Genomic DNA, 26508 nt, shown 5'->3' on the forward strand with positions numbered 1-26508 from the left:
ATTAACAACAAGCATATTTCTTTTTTTAAGTCCCACAAGTGTATAAGCATATAGAACATGATAGTCAACATGTCTCGGTATAGAAGGACAAGGCAAAATATTTGATTTATAATTCAATTAAGAAAGCAACAATTCTTACTTATTAAGACCTTGAGATTCAATGAAATTAGTTTTTTTGACTGTTTTTTCTCATTTTCCATGGTTCTTTGGTGCATGATGTTTATTAATGTATAATGCAGTAGATATAATAAATATTGTATGCATCATAAATTTCATTTTGTGTTTAGGGTCCTGTACCTCAGTTGGTAAAAACGGAAACCTTATAGGATCACTTTGTTATCTGTCCTGTCTGTGTGTCCATCTTATGTCTGTCCACCTGTTTGACTGTTAAAGCCCCTTTTTGTCAGGAACGGACAGTTTTATCAAGTTGAAATTTGTCACGTACTAAGGTCTATGGCCGGCAGGGGCTCAGCATTCATTTGCTGGGTACGGGCTTGGCGACCCCGGTGTTCCTGAGCTGGGGACTGGTAAGCGCTGCCAGTCCCCTGTCATCGTAAGCTCTGGGCATACTTCAGCGATCACTGTGTGGTGCGGCGGTGGAACGTTGTGCGTCTCAGGGAATGGGGATCTTGGCTTGACCGCCCAGATCGCGAGGATGAAATAAACCTCTATAAAGAACCCTTCAATCTCAAGGTGTGTTGCGCGCTGATGAGATGCGTGGCTGTTGAGGTGGAACAGTCATTAGCGGGCAACCTCTGGGGAACCTGTCGCACCTCAGTTGTATAAGGCTTACCTAGGCACGCGGGACTCTGTCTAGGTGGACTTCTAGTTCCCTAGCTGCTCGTGGGACCGAGATGGATCCTTCGAAATCCTCTTTTCCTCCTCCCAGCGGAAAGGGTGGGCCGCTGGGAGTTTCTAACACCCAGTCTCTCAAGAGGGCTCGTGCAGCCAGTCCCCCTGGCTCTGGTGCTTCTTTGACAAGTCCAGTTTTTGGTAACAGAATGCATTCTGGTAATCAGAACGTGTTTCTCATTGTGAAACAGAAGGAGGGTAGTTTCGAGAAGGTTTTGCCCTTCTATATAAAAAAGGGTTTGGAGGGAATCTGTGGCTCCGTAAAATCAGTGAAGCACTTGCGTAATGGGACATTGCTGGTGGAAACTTCCAATTCCCAGCAAGCAACTAACCCCCAATTTGCTAAATGTTTTGGGGAGTATGCCATAGACACTGAACTGCACAGAACCTTGAATTATAGCAAAGGTGTTGTGACATGCCGGGATCTAGTCGACATTCCCAGGGATGAACTGCAACGTGAGTGGGCTCCGGAAGGTATAGTTGATGTACAACATATCATGAAGAGGGTTGATGGCAGTCTTATCAAATACGACTCCTTTATTCTGACCTTCAGTAGCATGAAACTCCCTGAACATATGAAACTTCCTGGCAGATTAAAATGGTGTGCCCGACTGAGACTCGAACTCGGGACCTTTGCCTTTCGCGGGCAAGTGCTCTACCAACTGAGCTACCGAAGCACAACTCACGCCCGGTACTCACAGCTTTACTTCTGCCAGTACCTCGTCTCCTACCTTCCAAACTTTGCAGAAGCTCTCCTGCGAACCTTGCAGAACTAGCACTCCTGAACATGTTAAAGCTGGCTTCCTTCGCCTTAGTGTGATGCCTTATTTCTTGACCCCAATGCACTGTTTTAAATGCCAGTGTTTTGGGCATACCACCTTAGGGTGTAAAGGCAAAGCAACTTGTGGCAACTGTGCTAAGGCTGCTCATGAAGGAGTTGGTAGCTCATCTCCAGCCAAATGTTTCAATTGCTCTGGAAACCACTCTGTTTGGAGTAGGGACTGCCGAATATTTTTAGAGGAACTCAGAGTCCAGGAAATAAAAACAACCAAGCATATCCCCTATGGTGAGGCCAAAAAGATCTACAAGTCGATGCAACCTCCCACATTTGCTACATCTTTTGCGTCAATCGTTCAGAAGCCTACTCTAAAAGCAGATGCCTCTATGCAGACAGAGATGGTGAGTGTTGGCACTAATACATGCAGATGTCAGTGCACTTGCAATGCAGCCAGTGTTTCAGAGCCTGTAGCCCCTACTCGAATGGCAGACAAAGGTACAGTGGCAAACTTGGGCCAGCCCTTGGCGCCTCCAACAGCTGAGGCTGTTCAGAAGCCCAGTACGGCCGTTACCACTCCCACGTCGGCTCCACTAAAGCCCACCAAACAGCAGAAAACTCCTATACAACAGCAACAGCAGGTCAAATGACGTGGTAAACCATCTGACCATGCAGATGTCGTTTTACATGATGCTTCATCTGACTCTTCCCCCGAGCTGAAGTAGTAAGACATATATGTGGGGCAATCATCGCGCCCCACGCCTGCCCATCCACCTGCTGCAATCTCCCCACCCTGTCGAAGAGACAGGATGAAGATGCTACCCCCGTCATAGATGGCTCCCATACTTCAGTGGAACTTGCAGCAGTTCAAGACGCATGTGGAGGAACTTCGTCTACTCTCTCAGGGTAGACCACTGTGTCTGTGTCTCCAAGAGGCTTATTTCCATCCAGCACACTCCCCTGAGCCGCGAGGCTATACACTCCACAAAAAGGACGACCTGCGTGGAGAGAGGTAGAGGAGGCGTAGGTATTTTCGTCAGGCCGGACTGTCATTCCTCACCTCTCTCGCTTACAACGACTTTACAAGCTGTCGCTGTGTACGTGCACGTGCGTCATCCATTGACTGTATGTTCACTCTACTTGCCCCCACATGATGCACTCGATGATGCGGCCCTCACCGACCTCCTTACACAGCTCCCCCAGCCGTTCATTATTTGTGATGATTTTAATGCCCACAATGTGCTTTGGGGCTCTGCAATTACCTGTCCCAGGGGTAGAGCAATTGAGAGGCTTCTCCTGTCATCCTGTGCCTACTTGCTCAATGCAGGTCAGAGCACTCACTTCTGCACAGCGACTGGGTTGTTCTCTGCCATTGATCTCTTTTTTGCTCTCCAGCTCTTGCCGCCAGTGCTCAATGGGAAGTGGTCACTGACTTGCACGGCAGTGATCACTTCCCATTGTGGATTCACCTGCTAGATGGCATGGGCCCTGAAAGGAGACCACCACGATGGCTGCTCAGTTGGCCCGACTGGACACTTTATAGCCATTTGGCCCGGTTCGAACACTGTGCGAATGTTGAGGCATGGGTGGATCATATTACCAAAATGGACCACAATGCCGCTGCAGCATCCATTCCACAGGCCACCGGAAGAGGCAAACTGTCCCTTGGTGGAGTGCTGAATGCCGCTCTGCAATCAGGACCAGGCGTGCAGCTCTGCGTCGTTTCCAGACTGCTGAGAATCTTGCAGCCTTTCGGGTGGCGAGGGCAAAATGTCGTCACATTATTCAAGAGAGGAAGAAGAGGTCGTGGCAACAGTTTCTGAACACCATTAATCATTCCACCAAAAGTTCCATTGTGTGGGAGACCATCAGGAGAATTTCTGAGAGAGGACGGAGGTGCCCCATGGCTTCTGTAATGAATAACGGCACTCTCCACACGGTTCCACGAGATGTTGCCCAGACTATGGCAGCATATTTTGCCATGGTTACTTCAACAGCCAGTCAGGATCCGGCTTTCCAGTGCCATAGAGAGGTTGCTGAGAGGTGTAGTCTGGACTTCCAGTCCACCTCTAATGAAGTTTACAACTGCCCATTTTCCACGTGGGAGCTGGATTCTGCATTGTCTACAGAATGTGACACATCCCCTGGTCATGACAGGATCCATTACAGTGTCCTACGGCGCCTCACAAGGCACAACAAAGAAATCCTCCTTGCCCTTTTTAATGCCATTTGGGCGTCAGATCACTTTCCTGACTCGTGGCGTGAGGCAGTTTTAATTCCTTTTTTAAAACCTGGGAAAGACAGCACGAGCCCAAGTAGCTACCGTAGTGTTGCCCTCACTAGTTGCATGGGAAAGACCTTGGAGCGGATGGTCAACCTCCGCCTTGTCTGGATGTTAGAATCCCGGCAACTCCTTAGTTGCTTTCAGTGTGGGCTCAGGAGGTTTCGTCCCACTTTTGATAACCTTGCCTTCCTAGAGGCGGCTATACAACAAGCTTTCCTATGCTGTCATTACCTTGTGGGTGTATTTTTTGACATCAGGAAGGCCTACGATACTCCTTGCAGGCGTCTCATCCTGGAGCAGCTTCACAAATGCGGTGTTCGTGGTTGTCTTCCTCTTTTTATTTAGTCTTTCCTCTGGCCGCCATATTATAGATACTGAATTGGTGACGTCCTGTCTGATCACTTTGAGCAAGAGAATGGTGTCCCTCAGGATAGTGTTTTAAGTGTGACTGTCTTTGCCATAGCTATTAACAGCATTACCTCCAAAGTGAAAAGTCCTGTCCAGTGTTCCTTGTTTATGGATGATTCCTCTTTGTTTTGTTCTTCTTGAAGCCTTGCAACGACAACGAGTCAGTTGCAATTTACTCTTAGATGTTTGGATGACTGGGTGCAGAAGAGTGGTTTTAAGTTTCCCACCAAGAAGTCCGGGTGTGTTCTTCTTCACCGTTCTCGTTCGATTTTAACCTTTCCTGAGTTGAGGATGAGGGAAACTGTCCTTGCTTTTAAAGACACGCTGAGATTTCTGGGGCTCATTTTTTACTCTAAACTTATGTGGTTACCTCATCTTAAAGACCTGAAGCAACGGTCACTTAAGGCTTTAAGTATTTTAAAATGTCTTTGCCACCGTACATGGGGAGCAGACAGGACTTGTCTGCTCCAGTTTTACAGGGCATTTGTGTGATCTCGGCTCGATTATGGTTGCTTGGTTTACGGGTCTGCAAGGCCTTCGTACTTAAAGATGTTGGATGTTGTGCACCATGAAGGGCTTAGATAGGCCACTGGGGTACTCAGAACTAGCCCCATACCAAGCCTCTGGGCAGAGGCTGGTTAACCTCCACTTCATATGCGGCGACAGCTACTTACGGTGCGCCAGGTGTATAAAACTTTGTCCACACCATACACACCTGCATACCATAATGTTGCTCAGCTTCCTCTGGCACGACTTTTTCATAACCATTATGGGATTCGCACACAGGATTGCGTCTCTGTGATGGATATGGCTGGTTTTTGTGTTTTCCATCGCGGCTGGAGCAGATTTCCACTTTGGCTCCTCTGGAGACCCAGACTTATTTTAGATATGACTAATTTTAAGAAAGATAGTACGCCAGATTTTACATTTCAATCTGTTTTTTAACATTTTAGATGTGCCTCATGGTTTTACCGTCGTTTACACTGATGGCTCCAAACAAGGGAATTTCCTTAGCTGTTTTGTAGTGTTCCCTGATCATATTACAAGGATTCGCCTCCCTGATGAATATACCATTTTCGCAGCGGACCTCCACATGAACCTGAAGGCGCTGGAGCAGATGAATTGTGTTCAAGTGCCTTACAATCATTGCAGAATCTGTACCCAACTGAGGAGATGGTCCAGCTGATATATGACCACCTGTACTTGCTCCAACGGCGGTGTAAGGTGGTGTCCTTCTGCTGGGTGCCCCTGGTCATGTAGGAATATGGGGCAATGAACAGGCTGATCGGGCTGCCAAGGAGGCCTGCAGAGAGCAGGATGTGGTGCAGTATCTTATTCCCTTGCAGTCTGTCATTTCTGCACTCCACAAGATGTGCATGGAGTTGTAGGAGGAAGAATGGCTGGCGGTGACGGCCAATAAACTGTGATTGGTGAAGTCAACAACTCGGCTGCGACGTTCCTGCTGACGGTTTCTCAGGCAGGAAGAGGTGACCCTCACGTGTCTTCGGATTGGGCACTGTCCTCTCACACATAGAATTTTATTATGGTAGAAGGATCCCCCTTTTTGTGATGCTTGTGGTGTGCACATCTCTGTCTGGCACATTTTAACAGACTGCATTTTATACCGTGATGTAAGGGCAGCAGCAGAAGTTGATGGGGATCTGCCCTGTGTTTTAGCTAATGATGAGACTTGTGTGTCTAGGGTTTTAAAGTTTTGTGATGTGTCTGGACTCTGGCCTAAACTTTAAGGCTGGAGGTTTTAGTGTATTGCAGAGTGACTGGCTCCTCCCTCTTTTTCTTGCGGTCAGCCAGCCACTTCCATCTGCTATGTTGTTTTAACTCCCTCTACCACTTTCTTCCTGTGTTGTCCATATTTTACTGCTGACAGCATGCTTCGTCCCACGATTCGGTGTGGGTAGGCACATATTTTTCCAAGTTTGCTACCTGTGTTTTACGTGAGCAGGCGCTGAAGACCTTGCCGTCGTGCAGCCATACAACCCTATCCATCCATCCATCCATCCATCCATCCATCACAAGATATATGGTTGCTTGGTAGTGTAAAAAATTTAAGATTTTAAGTCATGCAATCAAAAGGTATAGCCATTTATGTCACATTTTGATACTTGCAAACTCACTCACCAAAACCCACAGCGTATATCCCGTTGACCTAGAGCTGTGAAATTTGGCAAGACAAGAGGTTTCACAGTGTAAATACAGGAAAAAAATTCAAAAATTGTTTAATTGTAATTATATCACTTAAAAAAATATTTTCTGCCTCTACAAACTGACATTGCTTTCATAAAATGTCAAAAGTCTTAGAAATTACTGTAGGGATTTGATTTGGTTTTCAGTAATAGATAGAGTTTTTCATGAGGGAGGTTTTTCTGTATAATTTATAAATATTTTGTGCTAATAACCCTGAAATGAAATCCCCTGCTGCTGTAAAAACAATGCCTTGTCATCTAGTGGGGGAAGGCATGAGGCCGCGTGACAGCTGCACTGTGACAGTCTGTGCGTAAGATACGTACACCATATGTAATGTTTCAAAGCAAAGCAATATTGGTAATTGATGCAGGATTGCACTTCTATCATTTGGTATGATGATCTTGTTATCTCATAAAGTATCCCATTGTTTCACATAACAGTTAGACATTTGCATAACAACAATACTTGTAGCCATTTTCTTTTCTGGGGACTTCCATTAAATCATAGCAAATGGGAAATTATACAAAAAATTTAAACTTAAAATTAAAACATTCTCGAAAGTCTTGGAATTGCCAGTAAAGATATAATGCCAGTATTAATACAGATGACAGTCAAAAATCATCCAGATTCTCCGTTCCTAAATGGATGAATTATCTGTAAATACAATTTAAGTTTGTACAGAACCCTTGCTGCGAGAGCCATACTCACAATTATCTGCATTTTTTTTTCTTTTTTTCCAAAGAATTGCACAAAACATTGTTTTCTCCGGTTGTAGGAGTGGTTCAGTCTGTAGTAACAGATGTTAATTTGAACAGAACTAGATTGCATTTTTTGCAGATGTTCAAAAACACAGCTATCATGTCCTGTGCTGGTGTTATATGATGGTAATAACTAGTTTCAATAATTCCTCAAAAGTATTGACGTCTATATTGCAAACACTAAGAAACAGTTACTTGAACTATGTTCTATATGTTTTTACTCTTTCTACAGATAGGGAAAAGCTTCAAAACTAGATGATTTTGCTTTGATTAAGTTTTTGACCCAATCAGTTATTCTTTCCACAATTTAATTTCAGACAACAATACTGTTTTGAAAGGCTTTTTGGAAATTTTTTGTCAGAGTAATCTCTACAGTTTTAATTAGACAGTCTTGAATGAAATAACCTCCTTTGAAAGGTTTAGAATGTTTTAACTATCTACTCTGGGTACATATGAAATGGCATACACAATGGCTTCATTGTGGCTGCTTAGCAGCTGACATGGCGCTTTTATCTCTTCCGTGCCCTGCTCCCCTAACCTACCCCTGTGCCCTCCTGCTGACCTGCTGCTCTACCTGAGGCCCACATCTAGGTATGGGTGTGCGTGTTTATAACATCTCCTTCTGCCAGTTGGTTGCTCTGTCTGAATTTCATGCCAGGGGATGAGTGCTGGCAGCATCTCCACTGTTCGTCACTTCATTGTGATTAGCAATTTCCTGAACTGAAACTCGATAGGTTCTTTAATGACATAGCCCTAGAAGTTATTCTATGCCAGAACCAGACCACGATCATAATCGCTTCTGTGTAACTCTGATAGGCAGTGTTCCATGACCCCAGCTTGTTAGGCTTCTGCATTCTGGTGTGCTGATAGTGTTCTTGACAATGATCTCACTGTCTGAACTGTGTATGTCACGCCACATTGTCAGCGGATCTAATAGAAACCAGACTTCCATAGTCTGAAGTCATCCTTGACACTATCAAGCAGTGCCATTGTTTGAGTTGGTGGACAGGAGACAGTCTTCACTTGTTTCCAAAGAAGTCGTCCTCTCTTTGCACAGTATGTGAGCAAAAAATCATTTAGAGAAGTTTATTAAAAGATAAAAACTAGAGTATGTACAATGAATAATTTGTTTTTCAACAAAAAATGGCTCTCCGACAAATTTTTATACATATACAGCGTAGCTGTTCTGTTGGGTACTTGCAGTGTACAGACATTTCAAACTGTTCTTTCTCCCCCCCCCCCCCCCCCATGCATTTCAAGAATATTAATTAATTTGAAGTCAAGAGAGGTATGCAACCTTTATTGTTGGAGCCACTGTTGTATACGTATGACTGGCTGAAAAGCCGTAAGACAACAATATGTGATGAACACCAAAATTGAATAGTAGTTATTACCTCAGCCACGTCAGTGAAAAGGCACATGGATGAAATGTAAGAGTGTGAACAAAATTGTGACTTAGACAGGACAGATAATAAATTTTCTGCAGGAAATGCCACGAAGAAGACATTATCTGTTGGCGACTGCATTCTTAATTAAATGCGCTGAATTGTGACAGCAGGATCTGAGTGGAAACAGACAACAGATCTGTACTGCTTACAATTCAGGGGATATGCTGCCAGAGGTCACTCACAAAAATAAAAATGTTCTTATGAACAATCCATTTAGTCACCAAAGCTCACAGATTGCTGATGCTACTGCAGTTGTTGTCAGGGCATTCACACTGTACCACTTTAGAGAAGCATATGGGCAGTGAGGCAAAGGGTTCATGACAAAACTGTGGATATAATCCCTAGTTTGATTCAGTTTTGACCTTATCTGACTGAACAACAAGCACAATGTATATTTTTGGCACTTGTATAGTACTGATCCTGGTTATCAGAATGTGCAGCACTGTTAGTTGACATTTGCATTTATCCAAACAAATATTGTGTTTATAACTTAATTTTCATGTGATTTTCTCTTTTTACATATTTCCGTAACATGATACAAACCGAATCAAATTGAGCTGTTAAACGTCAGAGATGTAATGAATTCCTGTATGTGAATACTGACCATTCTTACAATTATAAATAAATATTTATATAAAATTGATTTCCATTTGCAGCGACCGCATAAAGCAACTGCTGATGAAATGACGAAATTTCACAGTGATGATTATGTGCGGTTTTTAAGGAGTATCAGGCCAGATAACATGTCTGAATATAACAAGCAGATGCAACGCTGTGAGTATACTTCCTAAATTGCTATTTTTTACACACGCACACGCGTACATGTACTGATACAGATACATTGTCCCTGTGGACTGCTTTGTGCGGGGCACTGCAGCTCGACTGGGGTGAGAAGTTTTGTGTCAGGTGGAGTGGGTGAAAGGAGGAGGAAGGTGGAGAATGGGATGGAGAATTGGAGAAGGGTGGTTGACAGTTGGGAGGGAGAGGCAGCAGGTACACAAGATAGGAAAGTGCCACTGAAGAGCTCATTGTGGCTGCAGGTGGGGGGAGGGAGAGGCAGCACATGATGATGTAGAGAGTGGGTTGAGAGGCGGAGATAGCGCAGAAGAGGGAAACTGCAGAGTGGCAGATGTGGGTGCAGGATGACAGAAGCTAGAGTTCTGGGGCAGAGGTGGAGGTAGCTGTAGGGTACAGTCTAGTGGGGTTAGAGGCCAGAAAAGCTATGGGATCAAATAATATGTTGCAGAGACACGAGGGAATCTGCTGTTATGCGGTGGATCCAGATGGTACATGTTGCGAAGTAGCCATTGAAATTGAACATGTTGTGGTCTGCAGCATATTGTGACACTGGGTGGTAAATTGTGCTGTTGGTCAGTTTGGCAGTGGCCAGTAGTTTGGATAGAAAGATGGCTGATGGATGTGCTCACATAAAATACTGTGCACATATTGGATGTGGTGGATGGCAGTATCAGACAGGCCTTGCACCAGTCCACAAGAGTATGAGTCATATGTCAAGGTGGGTAGTTGTGTAAGTATAGGCAAGGCTATTGCATAGACTGAGCAGGAAATGAAATACCACTTTGGACGGAATGGGAAGGATTGTGTGTGGGATGGACCTTATTTCCAGGCTTGATGGTATATTGACATCCTGACAAAGGATATGGTTTTTCTCTGTTGCATTTGGGAATGATTCTGGACCATCAAGGGATCACCAATTTAGTATTGGAGGGCAGTGTGGAGGGTAAAAATCGTGGAGGGAGACCAAGAGATGAATACACCAAGTAGATTCAGCAGGATGTAGGTTGCAGTAGGTACTGGGAGATGAAGAAGCTTGCACAGGATAGAGTAGCATGGAGAGCTGCATCAAACCGGTCTCAGGACTGAAGACCACAACAACAACTGGACCATGAGAGGACAGCTGCTCCTTTGCAGCTGTCTTCTTGGGTTGGTTAAATGATTGCGTGCAAGTTGGAATATAGCATGTGAAATTGTCTGTGGTCAAGATTTTTTGGGGTGGGGGGCTATCAGTGAAGGCCTTAGTAATCTTCTTTTGGCCATCCTGATTTATGTTTCCTGTGGTTGTTCTAAAATAAATAATTTTCCAGCAGAATATAAAATTCCATTCTGAACCATAGGCAGACATACATAGTCTGTTGAAACAGTTTTTACTTCTTGTGTCATGATTTTGAATTTCACAGTGCATGTTAAATTCAGTTTCATTATTAAGCACAAATACTGTTAGGGAGTAAATGTATTAGCAAGTGTAAATAATTCCTAGGTCACTGAATGGGGTTGTGCAAAATATTCTGTAGAATAAATAGTTTTTGATCTTAGCTGTAGTATATTATGCCATATCACACATTGGAATTAGTGTTTTCTTTTCCTTAAGTTGCATAAGAAATTTTGAGTGTAGAATTTTATTAGTATGAAAATAACTTCTTTTTTTTAATCATCAGAACCCAATTCAGACTTAGCAGTACTTGATTAGTTGGAAGTTGCTGTTTCCGACTACCTTCCATAAGGCAAGATGTAAATACTGATGGATGAAAAATTTAGTTTTCCTTCCTGTCAGCTGCATTCTTATGTCCTGAAATCTCTTAATCATATGAAGAGTTATTGGGTGACAGTAGAAAGTATGAGGGAGGAATGGAAAGTAATGCACAATAATTTCTTTTTGCCCTGGTACTGCAGTTGCAATGTTGAAATTTCGTGATGATGTAGTTGGAAGTTTGCGCTACAGAGGGTATTTTGTTTTCATATGTGGCTCTAGCGAGATAAACCTGAATTACAAAACACACGCGACTCACGTTACTGTCGTCAATTTGTGAAGAGCAGCGAAGTGTATTTCGATATTTGTGTGTCGAAGGACATAAACCAAGTGAAATTCACAAAGCCATGTGTGGCATGTATAGGGATGACTGAAGTTAATGGTTCCAGGTAGTGTGCATTCTTCCAAGAGGGCTGTGTAAAAATCAGTGATTCGCTACGCGCTGAGTGGCTTGTAACAGCTGCAACCCTGCAGAATGTTGGAGCAATTGAAACTGTAATTTTGAATGACTAGCGAGTGCAACTGCGAACTTTATTACAGCAGTTCAACATTTCTTACATTTCTTATGGTGTGATGTACGATATTGTTCGTGACACACTGAAATTTTGTAAAGTTACTGTTTGCTGGGTGCCTAAGAACCTGACAGGCAACCACTAGGGCCAGCAAATGACGACAAGCTTGTCTCACGTAAGGCGTTACACCACAGAGGGGCACGGCTTTCTGAAAGGAATCATCACTGCTGATGAGCTGTGGGTCTGCCATTACACGCCTGAAATCAAGCAGGCGTCTGTAGAGTGGAAACACTCTGGTTCACCAATACAAAAAAAGAATTCAAAGCGGCTCAGTCTGCTAGGAAAGTGCTTGTGACAGTGTTCTGGGATGGGCATGGTGTGTTATTGGTGGACTTAGCTGACTGATCGCCCCCATGTTTGCTGCTCCTTTTGTGATAAAATCACCAAATTTGGGTGGTCTTGACTGGGCACTGTTGGACTTGTTAGCAACACATGATTATGGGGCACGTAACATTGTCATCTACCAGCTACCCCACCCACCTCCCCGAAACTACCCTGAAAGAGGCGTAAAATACCTCCAGAAAACATTAACAGCACATGCCACCTTATACATGAAGCTTATGATGGAGCACATGCTATCACACATATTTGAAGAGTTCAGAGAACAGTAGTTTTAAAACCCATTGTTTTATGGAATTATTTATTTCTTTACTGCTGATGTTAGGACTGTGCAGTGTTTCATTCTTGGATATTCCTTCTTTTTCAGTTAATGTTGGAGAGGATTGTCCTGTATTTGATGGCCTCTATGAATTTTGTCAGTTGTCCTCTGGTGGGTCAGTTGCTGCTGCTGTGAAATTGAACAAACAAGCCTCCGAAATATGTATAAATTGGGGAGGCGGTTTGCATCATGCTAAAAAATCTGAAGCATCTGGGTTTTGCTATGTGAATGACATAGTTCTTGGGATTCTAGAATTGTTGAAGTACCACCAACGAGTTTTATATATTGATATTGATGTCCATCATGGCGATGGTGTCGAAGAAGCTTTTTATACTACTGATCGTGTGATGACTGTATCATTCCATAAATACGGTGAATACTTCCCAGGCACAGGAGATCTGAGGGTAAGAGCTATTAAGTTTTAAAATTTTGCTATAAATGTTATATGAAGAATGATATTTATTTTTTGGAGACTTTAAAATTGTGTGGCCATATAGAAGATGTGTTGTTTTTCTTGTTGTTGAAGTTGACGTTATCATTACTAATTATCACTGCTTTAATGTATATCATACAACATACCAAATTAACATACACAGTCATGCATAGGTTTCTTAACTTTGTCACTATAAATGCTTTTAATGTTTAAAAAGTTTGATTGTTTAGTGTAAAGCTATATCCATGTTATAGTATGAAGTTGTAAATTTAGTAATGCCTTGTCAAAAAAATATCGATAAGTATGGTTGTGAGGTCAGTTTCTTATAAAATTTTTATTGACCATCGCTGAAGCTTTTAATTTGTGTGTTGGTATTCAGGTTGGCGTTAATCGGAAATGGTGACTTTAATAATCATTATGGGATCATTGTTTGCCATAAACAAGTTCAATTGTGTATAGAGTATTTAACAATGGCTCTGCATAGTTAGTATCTCCTCTATAATTTGTCAGCATCACCATCACTATCTTCAAGATTAGCTTGCAGACCTGTTCCTTCTTCAAGGCAAATTATCCTCCCATCTGGTGAGTGGCCTTCCTGCATTGTGTGCTATCATTTTGGCTTAGACAGAGCAACATCTTTTGAATTCTGTTGATGTCCATCCATTGAGTATTTTTTTACATGTTAGTTTGTTGCCCTGATTTCTGTAATTTGTATTGAAAAATGTCCATTTCCTTTCATATATCATCATATCTACTTTTATCCAAGATCATATAGCTTGCCACAGATCTTATAAATCTCGTTTCAGCAGCTTCTCATTTCTCCTGGTCTGACCTCTTTGTCTAATTTTCACTGCTGTATGTAAATGCAGGGATATCATCTTATAAAACTTGATTTGTGGCTTCTCCCTCCTCATGTTTTATGTCTTGTACCACACATTCTTTGAACTTTATTTTGTTATTGATCTCCATCCTTTCAGTGACGTAACTTATACCCTAGGTACCGTATTTACTCGAATCTAAGCCGCACTTTTTTTCCGGTTTTTGTAATCCAAAAAACCACCTGCGGCTTTGAATCGAGTGCAAAGCCAGCGAAAATTCGGAAAAAAGTTGGTGGGTGCCGCCACAACTTACTTCTGCCGTCGAATATATGTAGCGCTTCACAGGCATGCTATGTAGGCACAAAGATAAATACTGGCGCCAAAACCTCTGCGTCAGTAAATAAATTAAAAAAAAAAAGGTGGAAGACGAGCTATTTTCTCCGCCCCGAGTTTCGACCACTGCATTTTCATACATTATCCAACGAAGTAAATACAGATTCCGCATGGTTCATCTTCGAACGTAGCAGCATTTCAATGTACTACGAAAATCCGACTGGAAAGACTGTTTGGGATGTTTGTCAATATGGCCAACTCGTTCTGAATTTTTTCCTATCTGTGAGAAGAGATGGTTGCTATAATAGGAACTTTTATAGATTGTGAATCACATGCAGTATTCTCTTCACCATAAGAATAATACGCAAATAAACATTTTGCCATGTATTGTTTAACTCTCGTTCAGAACATCTTCTATCATACGCAGTCTATTATTTGGTTCTTGTTGATCATTATCAAAGAAAGCAGCAGTGTAAGTAACAACAAATAGCAGTTTCTTGCCATTGTTTAGCTAATAAGACGATTCCTCATTTAAAAAAAAAAGGGGGGGGGGCGGTAGCGCGCACAAAAGCAAGCCACGCCGCGAGCGGCGACAGGCCGTAAACACGCACTATCAGAATGCGACAAACAATGCATGACACAGTACAGTAACGCATTTTCAGCTTAGAGTGACGTAAACACCTTTAACAAAGAAAACTGCGCTTATCAGATCAAAGAAAAATAAGCTATCAATTCAAACCAGACGAAGCACGTGGAAAAGGAAGGGTACCCGTATAAATACGGACGGAGCGCCTGACGCATAGCAATGGCTACCTGGTAAAGCTTAACTGCTAACTTACGACTCGAACCTAACTACTGTAGCTGTATCGTCATTCATTCGACCTAAATTGTGTCTCATATTACAATGGACCAACTTTGTTTCGATTTGGAGATGCGGCCTATAATTTTTCTCTCCCCTTGAATTTTGAGTCTCAAATTTCAGGTGCGGCTTAGATTCGGGAAAATATTTTTTCCTTGATTTCGAGTCTCATTTTTCAGGTGCGGCTTAGATTCGAGTAAATACGGTAATTGAAAATGCATAGTTGTTCTATTATTTATCATGTATAACTTTCTAGTCGTCAAAGGTCGTTTCCCTTGGAAGCACTTCTCCGTGGTTTTTGTTACATTTATCCTCAGGTTAAAATCGTTCACTACTTATAAGACATCTTTTCTAAAGTTTTTACTTAGTATTCTGCTCTTAAGCCATTCTGCTTGAAGGAAAAAAAAGTTATCATCCAGTTTCGTTTAATCTTTTGTTATGATTGATAATTAACTCAGTACCCAGTTTCTTTGAGGTACTATTTCTTTTCCTCTTACACTAATTTTAAACCTAATTTCTTCCTTTTAATGATTGTTGAATTTAAAAAGCTTCCGATGCGACCAGTGCACTGACTGCAAAATTGATCTCTGTAAGTCTGCCTTTATACCAGAAGTTGTCATTAAATAGCTGGTGATCCATTAAAACATTCCTTGAGATGGTATTATACCTTGGCAATAAACTAACTCTGACAGTAATTGTTAGATATAACTGAAGCATGGCAAAAAATTCTGTTCTGTTATAGTGCAGAAATATCTCAAAACTGAATGTTTTTTCCTTATGTACACCTACATTAATACTCCTTCTGGTTCCAGTAACTGTACACCCCCCCCCCCCCCCCCGCCCCCATATTCCAATTGCAAGTGGTGTATGGGTATAATGATTGTTGATAAGCCTCGATATTAGCTCTAATTTCTTGATTTTTCTGATCATGGTCATTTCTTGAAGTATGTGGGAAGAAGTAATGTGTATCCTACTGTTTCCGGAAAGTACTCCCTAGTAAATTTTCATGATAAACCTCTCCGTGATGCACAGTGCCTCTCTTGGAGCATCTGCCACTAGAGTTTGACTAAATAACACCAAGACGAAATACACTGCTCTACCGCTCTTCTCTCTCTCTCTCTCTCTCTCTCTCTCTCTCTCTCTCTCTCTCTCTCTCCCCCCCCCCCTCTCTCTCTCCCTCTCCCTCCCTCCCCCCCTCTCCCTCTTTTATCAGTCATACCTGGTAAGCATTCCAGATTGATGAATAATACTCAAGAATCGGTGAGCAAGAGCCTCATAAGCTGCTTGCTTCGTAGATGAGCTTTGAATCTGTCTGGAATCTGTTTTTCCTACTATTTTGTTTTATGTGGTCATTCCACTTGAGGTCATTTGGTTAGTTACTCCTAAAAATTTTACAGTAGGTACTGTTTCCAGTAATGTGTCATCAATAATGTTATTGTACAGTAGTGAATTTCCTTGCCTGTGTGTGCACAGTAAGTTACATTTATTTATGTTCAGGATCAACTGTCAGAGAATGCACCATTCATCAATCCTCTGTTGATCATGCTGCAAGTCAGTGCTGCCTTGTGGCATTGCTACTTTTGTGTAGGCAACCACATTGTCTGCAATCAGTCTTAGCTTCCGATGCTTTCTACTAAGTTGTTTATATACATTGTAAACAGTAACAGTCGTATCACTTCGTTGGGGTACTCCGAAAATTACTTCATCTGTCAGTTTCATTCTGATAAGAGCAACATGTTGAGTTCTATGTACAAGGAACTCTTGAATTGAGTTGCAAATATGGACCAGTACTCGGTAAGCTTGTCTTTTTATCACCAAACAGCAGTGTGGCAGGCTGTCATTTGTCTTTCTGAAGTTAAGGACCATGGCATCAACTTGAGCACCTTTGTGTACAGCGCTGTGCATCTCATGGAGAACCAGAACGAATTAAGTTTTGCAAAATCTCTGTCTGTGGAATCCAAGTAGAGTTTAATAGAATAGATTTTCGTTCTCCAAAGATGTCTTAATTCTTGAGCATAATGCATGTTCCATAATTCTACAACAGATTGGTGCCAATGGTATAGGCCTATACTTTTGTGCACCTGTCCTACGACCCTTCTTGAAAACGAGAATAACCTGTGCTTTTTTTCAGTCATTAGATACCCTTCAGTACTTTAGTGAAATACGATAAACTGCTGCTAGAAATGAAACAAGTTCTTCCGCATAATCTTTACAGAATCTTACAGGTATCTCATCTGGTTCAGATGCTTTTCCACTACTAAGTGATTGTCACTGCTTTTCTATTCTGCGATCGGTTATCTGAGTTTGTGCCATTCAACATTTGTACAATGATTGAAAGGAGGGACCTTGTTACAATCTTCTGTGGTGAAAGAGTTACAGACAACCGAATTCAGTATTTCGATCTTCTCTCTCTTATCTCTCGCTTCGGTGCCAGTATGGTCACTGACTGACTGATTAGATGATTTCAAACCTCTTGCTGCCTTTAAGTAAGACTAAAACATTCAGGGTTTTTAGTCATATCGATTAACATAACTTTACTTTCAAAGTCATTGAACGCTTCTCTGATTTTTCTCATTATGCTCAGCTCATTATCTCTCTGTTCAACTTTGGTTTGTCAGCTAGGTTTTGACTTCTCTGAAATCTGTGATGAAGCCCTCTTTGTTTACATAGCAGTCTTATAATACAGCTGTTAAACTACGGCAGGTCTTTCCCATTCCTGAAGATCTCTCTCGGAACATACTTGTCTAACGCACATTAAATGATGCTTTTGAATTTTTTCCATTTGTGCCCCACATCTTCGTCTTCAGCACTGAATATTTTATGTTGACTGTTCAGATACTCTGCAGTTTGCATCTTGTCACTCTTGCTAAGCAAAAATATTTTCCTACTTTTCTGAACATTCCTTGTAATACCAGTAGTTACAGTTGCCATGACAGTATTACGATCACTGATATCCTCCTCTGTGTTAACTGACTCAATAAGTTCAGGTCTGTTTTCACTAGGAGGTTCAGGATGTCACCTTCTCTAGTTGGTTCTCAATCTCCTCAAAGTAATTTTCAGGCAAGACATTCAGGATGATAATATATGAATCCCTGTCTGTGGCTCAAGTTTGGTATCATGATCTCCCAATCCATGGCTGCCATGTTGAAGTCACCCCATATTATGATGACATTACCAGGAAAGTTCATAACAGTATTCTGCAAGTTCTGTCTGAAGAACTCTACTGCAACAGCTCCTGACACACACAGGCTTCTATAAAAGCATCCGATTACCATTTTTGACTGACCTTCGATGCTTAACTTCACTCAGATTCATTCACATTTGAAATGTGTGATAACCTCACTAAATCGTATTGGCTTCTTGACTGCAATAAATATGTCGCCACCATTAGTGACTAACCTATCCATATGATAAATATTCCAATCCGAACTTAGGGTGTTGTTGCTATTCTCTTACAGTTTCAACAAACTTTGTTGTTGATACTGGCTCTGCGTTACAACCGTTGGTAAATGATACTAATTCTGGGACCTTTCCTTGGATGCTCCTTCAGTTTGCTAATATTATATTAATTATACACATGTATGTCTAATTGTGCTCATGCATTTGCAATATTTGTTTCTGAAAATATTTTTGTTACTTTTTTGGACTGTCCTTTATAACTGTTACCTATTTTCAGGACATTGGTGCTGGAAAAGGAAAATACTATGCTGTTAATATACCCTTAAGGGATGGAATGGATGATGAAAGTTATGAATCCATTTTTGTTCCTATAATATCAAAAGTAATGGAAACCTTTCAGCCTAGTGCAGTTGTGCTACAGTGTGGTGCAGATTCCTTAACGGGTGATAGGTTGGGCTGTTTCAACCTAACAGTTAGAGGTAATGTTCAGTAATTATCTAAAGAAATGACTCAATATATTTTTACTGAAAATGATCATAGACCTGTAAGATGCATAGTAAAAATATACCAAATTACGAAGAAATTGATTCATGTTGCAGGAAGTCAGAACTGAGAATTTATTTAAGAATAGGGAGATATACCAGATTCCATTAAGTAGATAGTTAACTATATTACTTGTTGACAGTTGTACATAGACATAGACAAAAGAAAGTGTTAAACAAAGGAACTTTTGCAAGCAGCAGATTTATTTCATGTGCATATAAATTAAAAGAAAAGGAAACCTCAAATAAAAAAGAGGATGTGTGGGAGTTTGAGACAATGATAAGAGAAACAAGCCAGACATTGAAGAAAGCTGTTAATATACATTCCTGGAGAACCACTGTGCAATTTCACTTGTGAGAAGAGGCATTGTTAATCTGTGAAATGAAATGAATGCATTGATTTCCAGTGAGAGCACTGATGACGTTCGTTTGGTTGCCCTAAGTCCACCATTGTAATCATTATGATAGAATATGCTGAACTAAATGAAGCTGTTGAGGAATGTCTTTCAAAAGATGTGGGAAGATAAAAAACAGTAAAGTTATCATCAATCCGAAGATTGGTTGGAGCACTACAGTGCTGTACGAGGCATGGTCCTGTTGAAGGTGGTATACTGTTGCTTTCCTCCGAAATTTTAGCTGTCTTCACCAGCCAGTTACAGGGGACCTACAGTTCAACATGGACTGTGAACTGTGGTACAACTCAGTATTTTTCAAATCAACAAACATTGCCAGACTGAAAGACGTGATACAGTAGAACCCCTTTTTAATGATCTCTGGGGACTGAAAATTTTTTCCTTAAACAGGGGTTTTCCTTAAATGGGGGTTTTTCCCAAGTAACAGGAGTGACCAAGAATCATAATTCAGGTATATTTATGTGGTAAAAGTATCTATAAAATCACAATCTTAATGGAACACATTTTTTTTTGAAAAAGAATCTAGAAGAGTTGTTTGTTTCATCCTAAAGAGGAAAATTATTTCCTGATGGCATCAACTGCACAGCAGCTGTGAATCTTGGCACAAGTTCTTGTTCATGTTATTGTTCTTCCTCTTCTTGGTTGTCACTGCCTCCTACCTCACAGTTTTCCTTCAGAAGCCCTTCACACAACTCACCTTCATCTTGAATGTGGAAGTCACGATATCATCATTGCAAGAAATATCATCCTGGAATGTCACATTTTCTGGAATGTCTAAGGGATTCTGTGCCATTCATCCAGAACAAGGCCATCTTCAACAGCAATTGATGCACCACAACCAGCCTTTGTGAAACAATTTAACACAATCTGTTGTGTTATTCCAGGTACCAACAAACATATTCATAACCCGGAGAATGTTGAGTCTCATCACTTCCTTTCTCTCAAGGAATGAAATTGACTTTTACACTACTGCTTTTCTGTATTTGGTTTTAACAGGGTGTATTATGCACAGGTCCAGAGACTGCAGATGATTTGTGCATTATGGAGGAGAGAAAACGTCACATACATTTCTCAATAATAGTGTTTCCTTGGGATGTACAGGGCATTGCTCGATAATAAGTTCTCTTTTCCTTCCTGTGTGAGAAATCTTGTACAGATTATGATGTCATCCAGGCATTCCTGTTGCACTTGTAAGTAGTATAAGGTAGCATTTCCAAACAATGGACACTCCAGGTTGAAATAGCAACAATATAAGGAATAGGATAGATTGCTACTCATCGTAAAGATGACCCATTGAGTTGCAGACAAGAACAGCAAAAAGGGTGCTACACATGCAGCTATTGGCCATAGGCTTCCTCAGCAAAGAAAACATACACACATTCACACAAGCAAGCACACCTCATGCACACTTGGCTGCCACCACCGGCAGCTCTGATCAGAAGGTAATATTTTTATATTTGTGAGAAACCTGTGGGTTTTAAATTTTTCTGTTATTAATGGAGTTATTTTTTCACCTTCATCACTATTTACACACAATAGTGCAGTCATCGTTTCTTTATTTTTTATCTGCATGGCATTTTTCTCCCTTAATAGAATACATTTTTGTCGGAAGTAAGTTATAAAAGAAGTCAGTTTCAGCTGCATTGAAAGTATCTGCAGGCTTAAAATCCTGTGTTAGTCATGGCAACGTAATGTTCCTTCAAAAATTTACAATATCTGTGTTTGCAGCCTCACTTTTTCTGAGAAATGAGAGATTATCACTTTTTTATTTTTATTTATTTACTTTTTTAAATGGTCCAGCCAGTCCTTAGGTGCACTGAAATTTTCAACACTGATCTTTAGGATGATTTCAAGGGGCTTCTTTTGCAATACGCATTCATTTGTAGAAATGCTGTTACTTCCCATTCCTTGAAACAGTAGTAAAAGAATGTTTTGCATGGCATTGAGTGTTGGCAGGCAAATGCTTCACTTTTGGATACAGAGACAGGCAAGCTTTGGCATTTAAGAACACTTCTGTTTTTTAGTATGCTGCACAATGAACATGGCACCAAATTGTACTCCTTCACCACATGGGAAAGTTTTTTTTTGTTAGCGATTGTCTTCAACATTGTGGCTGATCACCAGCTTCTCCTGAATTGAGCTTTCTACATTTGCAAGCCATAACTCCACAGAAGTAAACTAATAAATTCAGTAATAAACAACTACACTTGTTGGCTCACACATACAATCTAACTTCGTACAGTTACATCACGTGACTACAGTCGCGTGTTTTGGGCAAGGCGGAAATCACTTTCCTATTACTTCAGCTCATTTTCCAGTATCGTTACAAGGATATTTGAGTTGCTGACTAAAAAACTGTGTTCTAGGTGCATGTTGATTAAAAGAATAAGTTACCATTTACTGCCATGAGCTGAGATGATTCGAAATACGACCTGCATGAAACATATAAATCAAAAACTCACTTGGACACATTAGCAGTTGTGTAAAGGTTCAATTTTAATTTGCAAAATGTTTCATGTTTAATCCTTAAAACTGGAGTATTTCCTAGAGTGGTGTTCGTTAAAACTAAGGATGACTAATATTATTCTTATGGGAATATTGCCAGGACTGAAGAAAATATTCATTAACAGCAGGAGTTCCTTAAATGCAGGTTAGTTAATTCGGGGTTTTGCTGTACTTTACAGATAAAAGTCCTAGGACTGACTGGATATCAAACTAAAAGATCTTGATCCATGATTTAGATATTCATCACTTAGCCATAGAACCACACATGATGACAATTGAAAACAATAATAATACAAAGAAAATAAAATAGAAATGTAAGTTGGGTTTCATCAAATGTCATACTAATAAGGGAGAGTAAATATTACAAAAAAATTCAAGATTTATTTAAATGCTTACATAGTGCAAGAGAAAATAGGAACCACTGGAGGTTAATAATGAAAATTACATTGTAAAAGTAATGTCAGTTGAGCTATGTAAAACCATTTGAGGTATGAAGGTTTATGGAGATGGTGTTTTAGAGGAAGTGGTTGAAGCTGGAGTCAAAGTGGTATAAGAGGAACTGACAAATTTGTTTACAAAATGTCTGTGGAGGAAGACGGTTTCTCAAAACCTGAACAGTACCGTAATTATTCTCCTTTGCAACAAAAAGGGGTAAAGAGACTGTAGATCTATTAACCCTTAGCTCCACAATGAATGAGATGTTCCATAAAATTAGGCTGCTTAGGGGAAAAAAAGATTTTAATCAGACAAAGAAACTAGTTGGCTTTAGAAGTGGACGATAACACAGTAGACCATTTGCAACTCGCGAAAAAAAACTGTAAAACCAAGCAAATGGATTCACAGGTTTTACAGAAAGGTAATTTCATATAAACTCAATGCAGCACTCAACCCGACTGTCACATTTGTTTCAAATGTGGTACGTTCAGTGATCCAGATAAGAGATGGAAAACTACCAATTAGCAGAGGTGTATTACAGTTGTGAGAAAAGCCATAGGTCTGCAAAGTTTTGAAATGGTGTGAAATTTAACATAAATGACTACAATTCTGATTGTAATCCAGATACAGCAGTGAAATTTATGTCACTGAGAAGCTAATGAGTAGAGCTTTACATTGATATGCAAGATGGCAGGTTTCTAAGAATTTTCACGTTCAAGGTCACTTTGACCTTGATTCTCTCAAAACACACCACCTTCAATTTTTTTGGAAAAAAAAATAGATTGTGTTGCTCCAGTATGTTACTATAAATTTGGTTAATATCAAGAAGGCACATCAAAGGCTCAGGATCAAAAATTTATTTTGTTTCCATCACTGCACTAACAAAATGCAGTAACTTCTTCCAGAACAGCCGACAATAGCAGTCACTATTATACTCACAAATTTGTGAAAATTTCTTGTTGTTAATAATGAATCATAGAGACTTTTATTTCAACCAGTCATTATTGGCTTGTTTCATGGGTGTGGCTTGTTTACTCAAACTGCAGTGTACATGTACTGGGAAATGGTCTGTAGTAGTAGCTTGTAAAAAATGCATCTCAGCTCAAAATGAACTGTCGCAAATCCATTTAAAGGTAGTGTTGCAGGAGTGGATGGTAAACAAGTGTCCTGATGTATTTCCTGGTGGAAAAATTTGAAGCAGATGTAGAAAGCAATCCACAAAACCCTTCAACCCCTGCAGGTGTTGCCTCAGCTGTGCAAGGTACTTCCAGAGATGATGATAGTGCAGATGAAAGAGCATCTGATCTGGCATTAGATTCTTTAAATACTAACCTTCAGTTTCTGGGTGAATCTCCTGTGAAGAGACAGAGGCTAAATGCATAAACAAAAAATGGAAAGGTTGCCTCTTGTGTTGGAGCATACTTACATGGTACAACTGGAAAAAGAAGAGTATAAAAAATGGAGAAAGAGAATTCACAGCATAGGTAAAAGATAAGTTTCACAACACAGAATGTATGTGTGACAAAATTCAAATTATGACAGAATTTCCCAAGAGCTGGAGCATAAGGAAAAACCATGAAAGAATTTTCCACTTTAGATTACAAAATACAAAGAGCAAAACAGTAGCAGAACATGGTATACTAATGACACCAAATCCATAACCAGGTAAGACGTTGTGAAAAAACCATCAACTCATCCACGAATTTTACTGTGATCATAACGTGAGCCTTGTGATGCTAGGAAGAAAAGACTGTGTGTATGTGAAATGAAATAGAATTGGAGTAAATAAGCAGAAGCAGCTATAATTACACAATCTGAAGGAATTGTATGCATATTTAAAAAATAGATAACCAGATGTAAATATTGGATTCTCAAAATTTTGTCAGTTGCTGGCAAAGCATTGTGTTCTTGTCTATGCCAGTAGAACCCATGTTTTTTGTTTCTCTCACATCAGAATTTTAAGTTAATAATTGACATGTGTAAATTGAAAGAACTAATGAAGTGTGAAGAACACACATGACCATCATAAAAGCACTGTATAGCATCTGTTACATGCAGTCCTGCACTTCCACAATGTTTCTCAGGCGCATGTCCCTATTGTTAAAGTTTGAGAAGACTGAATGATTATCTATCAGTTGGTACAAACTGCATTGGCGAAATTAGATCCAAGTGTTGGGTAACTACGGGCAGGTTAGTTTGCATAAAGTTTACAACAGCTCCTACAACTTATTATCACCCAGCTGCAGTCACAGATCTTTAAAATTGCCAAAGAACAACTCAAAGTAAATGAATAATTTTATTGTTTGCGATTCTGTAGAGTTTCTTTGTGGTTTTCTAGAGCATTACTCCTTCACCATTCAGGGTTAAGTACAGGGATTTCACTGGAATAATTCACTGGTTATCATCCACCAGTTTGTAACTTACTACAGACCACAAATACAAATGAAATACACCATGTGTCATATGTGGAAGTATCTGATCGCCTTCAGCATGATACAATATATGTATGTATTCTTTCCAGCACTGTCTCATCAGTGTCTTAAAATGTCACTTTCCAACTACAAAGCACATTTACTATGTTTTTGGTGGATGTGCTGTCCAATACAAAAACAGAAAGAATTTCTTGTCCTGTCACTACGAAGATCACGGTAAAGGACCTTGGGGTGAGATTGTAGGGCTGCAAAGAGATTAGCCTCACTTCTCAGCACCGAGCGAGGTGGCGCAGTGGTTAGCACACTGGACTCGTATTCGGGAGGACGACGGTTCAATCCCGTCTCCGGCCATCCTGATTTAGGTTTTCCGTGATTTCCCTAAATCACTTCAGGCAAATGCCGGGATAGTTCCTTTGAAAGGGCACGGCCGATTTCCTTCCCCATCCTTCCCTCACCCGAGCTTGCGCTCCGTCTCTAATGACCTCGTTGTCGACGGGACGTTAAACACTAATATCCTCCTCCTCACTTCTCAGCCTCAAGTGACATGAAACCCATATTTTGACAGACTGACAGTTCTTTCAGAGGTGCAAAGAAAATATTCTTTTATGTGTATTCGACTACACATCAGTTTCCCATTATGATTAAGTCATTGCCAACTGAAGCAACATTGCAAGAATACAAGTACGATTCCAGGTACCCATTAGCTTCATTGTAACAAAGACATATTCCTTTATAAATGATAGAGTGCAGCAATCAGTTGTCCTTTTTTTGTGCAGATTTTATTATGCAACTCCAGATTTCAGCTACTGCCTAGCCATTATCAATGCACTATTTTTTAAACTCGGTGCATATTAGTTCCCTATTGTTCGGGTGCCAGTCACAGATCTTTGAATATTTATTCAAAGAACTGTGACTGACACACAAAAAACAGGGAACTAACATTCATCGAGTTTAAAAAATAGTGCATTGATAATGGCTAGGCACCAGCCGAAATCTGGATTAGATGACGACTGGTTGCTGTGCTCTGTCTTTTGTAAATTGCATAACAGCCGTTGAGTGCATCCAGTTTCCTAATGGAAGGTAACCTGATAGACATATTCTGCTGCTTTAGTGAGCAGAGAAGTGTCGGTGATTGATATATGGAAATAAATGCTGTTAAAACATACATAGATTTGTTGCCTTTATGTATGACAATTGTTGGTGGGCTGCATATGTCTTCCAAAGTTATAAATAATGGACAATCCATGATGGAATAATGACAATATTATGAAAAGGATAATTGTTGCTCACCACATAGTGAAAATGCTGCATCGCAGATAGGCACAGCAAAAAGCCTGACAGCTAGAGACTGTGCTCATGTGTGCATGAGGTGTGTGTGTGTGTGTGTGTGTGTGTGTGTGTGTGTGTGTGTTGTCTATTTCTGATAAAGACCTATTTGGCTGAAAACTTTCTTTGATAGCCTATCTGTGACTCAGCATCTCCACTATATGATGAGTAGCAACCACCCTTTTCATAATTTTCATAATAAAATTATGAAGAAATAGATGAAGTTGCATCAGCAAGGACCATCTCCATCATTTGTATTTCCTGCCATACCAGACACATTTGTTAGCAGAAGATGTGACATTCTCACAAGACTGGATCCAGTGACACCAGCTGGCAGGATATACTCTGTCCGTGCATCAGGTATGGTGACCATTAACAATTTTAATTGGAGACTTGTGAAATGAGATGTAACCACTTTTTATTGCCTGTTCATTGAAGCTACATGGTAAATGGTTCATAATACCATATACTAATACAAAGCATATTTTTGTACAAAATTACTTAC

The 26508-nt window shown here is 40.5% G+C and overlaps 1 protein-coding gene across 3 annotated transcripts in view; it reads left to right on the plus strand.

Moving 5' to 3' along the window:
- The window catches only part of LOC126251347 (histone deacetylase HDAC1), a 181403-nt gene that overhangs the window by 62502 nt on the left and 92393 nt on the right, over window positions 1-26508 (plus strand). For all 3 annotated transcript variants that reach the window (XM_049951717.1, XM_049951718.1, XM_049951719.1), the window contains exons 3-5: window positions 9387-9504; window positions 12557-12912; window positions 18628-18829. In XM_049951717.1, the coding sequence (XP_049807674.1) occupies window positions 9387-9504; window positions 12557-12912; window positions 18628-18829 (676 nt within the window). The remainder of the gene's footprint in view (window positions 1-9386; window positions 9505-12556; window positions 12913-18627; window positions 18830-26508) is intronic.

Source organism: Schistocerca nitens, chromosome 4 (genome assembly GCF_023898315.1).
Source record: "Schistocerca nitens isolate TAMUIC-IGC-003100 chromosome 4, iqSchNite1.1, whole genome shotgun sequence".
NCBI lineage: Eukaryota > Metazoa > Arthropoda > Insecta > Orthoptera > Acrididae > Schistocerca > Schistocerca nitens.